At 40.9% G+C, this 3,766-nt stretch overlaps 1 protein-coding gene across 5 annotated transcripts in view; it reads left to right on the top strand.

Annotated features, from left to right (window-relative positions):
* stk33 (serine/threonine kinase 33) overlaps positions 1-2,570 on the top strand; it is a 16,911-nt gene extending 14,341 nt beyond the window's left edge. For 4 of the 5 annotated variants that reach the window (XM_086182898.1, XM_086182890.1, XM_086182906.1 and 1 more), the window contains 3 exons: positions 271-351; positions 720-790; positions 962-2,570. In XM_086182898.1, the coding sequence (XP_086039024.1) occupies positions 271-351; positions 720-790; positions 962-983 (174 nt within the window). In that variant the 3' untranslated portion in view covers positions 984-2,570. Of the gene's footprint in view, positions 1-270; positions 352-719; positions 791-961 lie in introns of those variants that run through there. The other variant, XM_086182914.1, reaches the window with a different exon arrangement.
* Positions 2,571-3,766: the final 1,196 nt, after the last annotated feature.

The raw sequence follows: 3,766 nt of genomic DNA, 5'->3' as shown, positions 1-3,766 counted from the left end.
TACTCATATGTCTACTTAAGTTATTTTAGTTTTTATTTACATCTTTAAAGCTGTCCACTACAAAGTTTTACATTGCTTTTGGTATAGCCTACATTTTCAATATGCTCATGATGTGCTCTGTGTTCGTGATTTTCAGATTTGTAAATATTCATCAAGATTCAAATGGTAATTGGAACTGAGTGAGCGTCTACTAGTTATGTGTGTTCAGAGAATCCAGGTATAGAGGCCTCATGTTTTTCTGTGTTTATCTTTGTCTGTTTGTGTCTAAAGTCTAAAGAGGATGGTGGCGGTCAACAGCAGGAGAGGAGCAAGAACGTCTCTAAACGTCCATCGCAGCCCATCACCTCACAGGTCCCTTAAACCTCTATCAACTTGTCTGTCTGAGCTCAACATCAACATAGTCTTTCATAGAAATTCTTTTTTTTTTTAACAGTAACATTTTTATACTTTAATAAGTTTGCAAGATACATTTTAAGAGAACCACAACAAATATACACAGTCACATCTTTACATCTCTACTGTCAAACACCTGCTCTCCGGCTGCACTCACTCTGTTTTCATATTGCCATGTTACAGCCTTTTATATGCAATGCCCACTAGATGGCGCCAGATTCAGCTGTCACAGAAGACGTAATAAAGATGCAGCCATGCAGCTGTTTTTAAATTAATGTAATGGGTGATTCAGTTATGTAAGATGAATCTGAATCTTGTCCCTGCAGACTCATGCTGGTGTGAAACCCTGCAGGCAGTTGAGTGCACAGCAGCCCAGGTCTCAGGAGAAGAGGGTGAGGTAAGGGTGAGACACATGAGTGAGAGTAACACAGATATTAGTAAATATAATAAGTGTTTGCTTGTAATTCTGTGGCTTAGAAGTGATGTGAATGTAACAAAAGTGTATAATGGGACCTTTATGGTGATAATGATGGAGGCGTGAATGAAGTAAATGAATGCTTGTGTTCAGGTTTCCTATGTGGAAGTATTAGAAGGCAAAGACAATTCAGATGAAGCTCCAGCTTCAATCGTCAGAAGGCCCTGGTCTGAGATCTTCCCCCGGACGGAGCAAAGCTCCCGCTCAAATGCTTTACTGTTAAAACCACCAACTGTTTGACAAAGGCAAGCAACTCGGATACAGACTCACACATCTCTTTATCCTGACCAGTCAGCAGAGAGACTGAATGAGTTTGTCAAGTGAATGGTGGCATCTGAATGTTTTCAGTGCTTTCCCAGTGTCTGTAAAATAATCCCACACAATCAGTTTTGTCATTTTTAACTTGAAGCTGTTTTTTTGGTTTCACTAAAAATGTAGCCAGAGGGTGTTTCAAATACGGAGCTTTTATATCAAAAGAATTGTGCCAAATATCATTATTGAAATCTTAGATATTAGTTTTATTTTCATTTTATTTAGTTTTTATGTTTGCTTTTTTTGGTGCCAAATCATGACATTTAGCAATACATACAGCATAATGTTATCTCAGGTAACTTTTCATATAGAGCTGATCTAGGCCACACTTGTTTTAAATCCCGAATTTTATATATTTATGAATAACAATAAAAAAAATGTTGTTTTTAATTATATCTTAAAAGTTTCCAGAATACTGAGAGAGCAAAGGATATTTCACTGAATATGGTTTCACAACACTGCAGTGAGATGGGGATTTTCTTTTTTCTGTCCTGACCTCTCAATTCCAAAACGCCCTATAAGCAGTGACTGCACCCTCTCAGTGTCAAAACAGAGAAACTGTCACACAGGCTGGTTACGCTCCATCTGAATGCAGAGGATTGGGACTGAGGGCAGCCACGGGTCTAATCTCGTTTGGAGGCCATTGAAAGCAGTAGGAGCTACTTTGAGGGCACTGCCATTCAAGCACAGGTTTTTTCCGCTGTAGAGAGAATAATCCCTTGCATAGATACAACATTAAAGTAGCCAAGCATAACACACAGAGGCTGAATTTCAAATCCACCCATTTGCATCTTGAAGTGAATGAGTGCCAACAATGGGGCTCTGCCTACAAGCACAAACTCTGCGTTTTAGTTCCTATATGTAAATGGAGGACAAATTTGCCAAAATGTTTATCTGTATATTTTGGGGTACGTGTCTTGAAAAAAAATGAGGGTAAATTATGTTTAATCAAATTACTTCTCAAAAGACTCGGAGTTGTCAGGTGAAATATATCAATATAGTGAGGTGTGCAAAACCCATCTTATCTTATTTTTTTGAGAAGTTTTGAGAATAAGAACTTTTTTTTATTTAAATTCAGATCTGATTCAAGATGCTTGCCAAAAACACTGCAACATTATTATCATACTGTATAGCTTTGCTTTACTCACCCTGGTGTAAACAGCAGATGGAGCTGTAGTAAGTTGCTGAAATCATTTCCTGGAGATCATCTTACAGCAGAATTCTATCCCTGAAGCTTACTACCTGGTTGTGTGCATGAAGATGTGTAATTAGAATTGATTGCTTGAGTCACTGCCCATTAAAACTGTGAAGTCCATGTAATGTGTCACTAATTAGTATGCTGTACGGTTACGTCTTCATGGCCCACTCAAACAAAAATAAATGGCTAAGACATGCTTCTTTTTGGTGCAAGAGGTGATGTTGTTTGTAGATAATTTCAGAAATTAACCACAACACTCATCATTTCATCAAGTTTAATATTCCCTTTAGACTGCCACACTGGATTCACGTAAAGTATATTTAGACCACCTCCTGGTTGGCTAATTTTCTTGTCAGAGGAGGAGATGGATTTCAGCATATGGTCGTCGTTGTCTTGTGCCAGACTTTTAATTAATTACAGGAAAACAAAAACAAAAAAAAAAAGTCCATATTGATTTGTGCAAGTAGGATATGACCTACAGCAAATTATAAATGTGCTTGTATTTACCTCACGGCATATAGAAGGAAGCACATCAAGCAAAAATGAAGGAATCTGCGCTTTTCCAGGATGAAAGCAGAGTCAGATAAAGTGAAGATCTGTCAGTTTGTGTTGCTTCATGCCAGCCTGAGCCTCTAGTTTTACTTTTACTGCTTTGGCCAAAACAACAGAGAGAGGATGTAGCCTGTGAAGGGAGGGGGGAGTGAGACTGTATGGTGGATAGGTTAGGGGCGTGAATTTGGGACTAAGCATGGAGGCAAAGGAAATTAGAAAATTCGTCGGGATGGAACAAGAGATGCGCCCCCTGCGCATGAGCCCCCCCCCCCCCCCATCAACTCCCGCATCCCTTACCTCCAGCAGGGCTCCTGACAGATGGAAGTAAGGGTGGGTGGGTTGACGGGCTGCAGGGATTAAAACTCTGCAGCCCCTTTTTAGAGCCTGAAGAGAGTGTCGGTCGTGCAAAGGTGGGGTGCACTGAGGCACTTGTGGCGAGAGTCACAGGGTGTATAAAGTGGGTGCGAGCAGGCTAATGTCAAAAGAAGCCCCCCCTCTGCTCAATCCACCTTTATCCACTGAGGAGTGTGGAGGGCGCTGCGAAGGGAGAGGGGAGGGGTGCATCTCAATAACCTTAATTGAGCTCCCTTTAATTAATCAGCTCATCTGCAGAAGCCCGATACCTGCAGCTGAACCCCCCCACCCTCCCTCCCTCCCCCAAACGCAACATCCTTACACTGCTGCTGTGACATTGTGGTAATGAGGTAACACAGCTACAATGTCATGGAAATGTTGCAGATACGTTATCTGTGGGAGCTCATCACACATGCTGATGATCCTGATCCCCTTCAATGTTTGCGTTACCTTGTGTGTAGAGATGTGTGCATGTTCACGTA

This window comes from Aulostomus chinensis, chromosome 2 (genome assembly GCF_037954235.1).
Source record: "Aulostomus chinensis isolate RoL2024-O1b breed Wild chromosome 2, RoL_Achi_v1.0, whole genome shotgun sequence".
Classification (NCBI taxonomy): Eukaryota; Metazoa; Chordata; class Actinopteri; order Syngnathiformes; family Aulostomidae; genus Aulostomus; species Aulostomus chinensis.
Note: the sequence above shows the minus strand (reverse complement) of the source record. Positions and strands in the feature narration are given on the sequence as shown.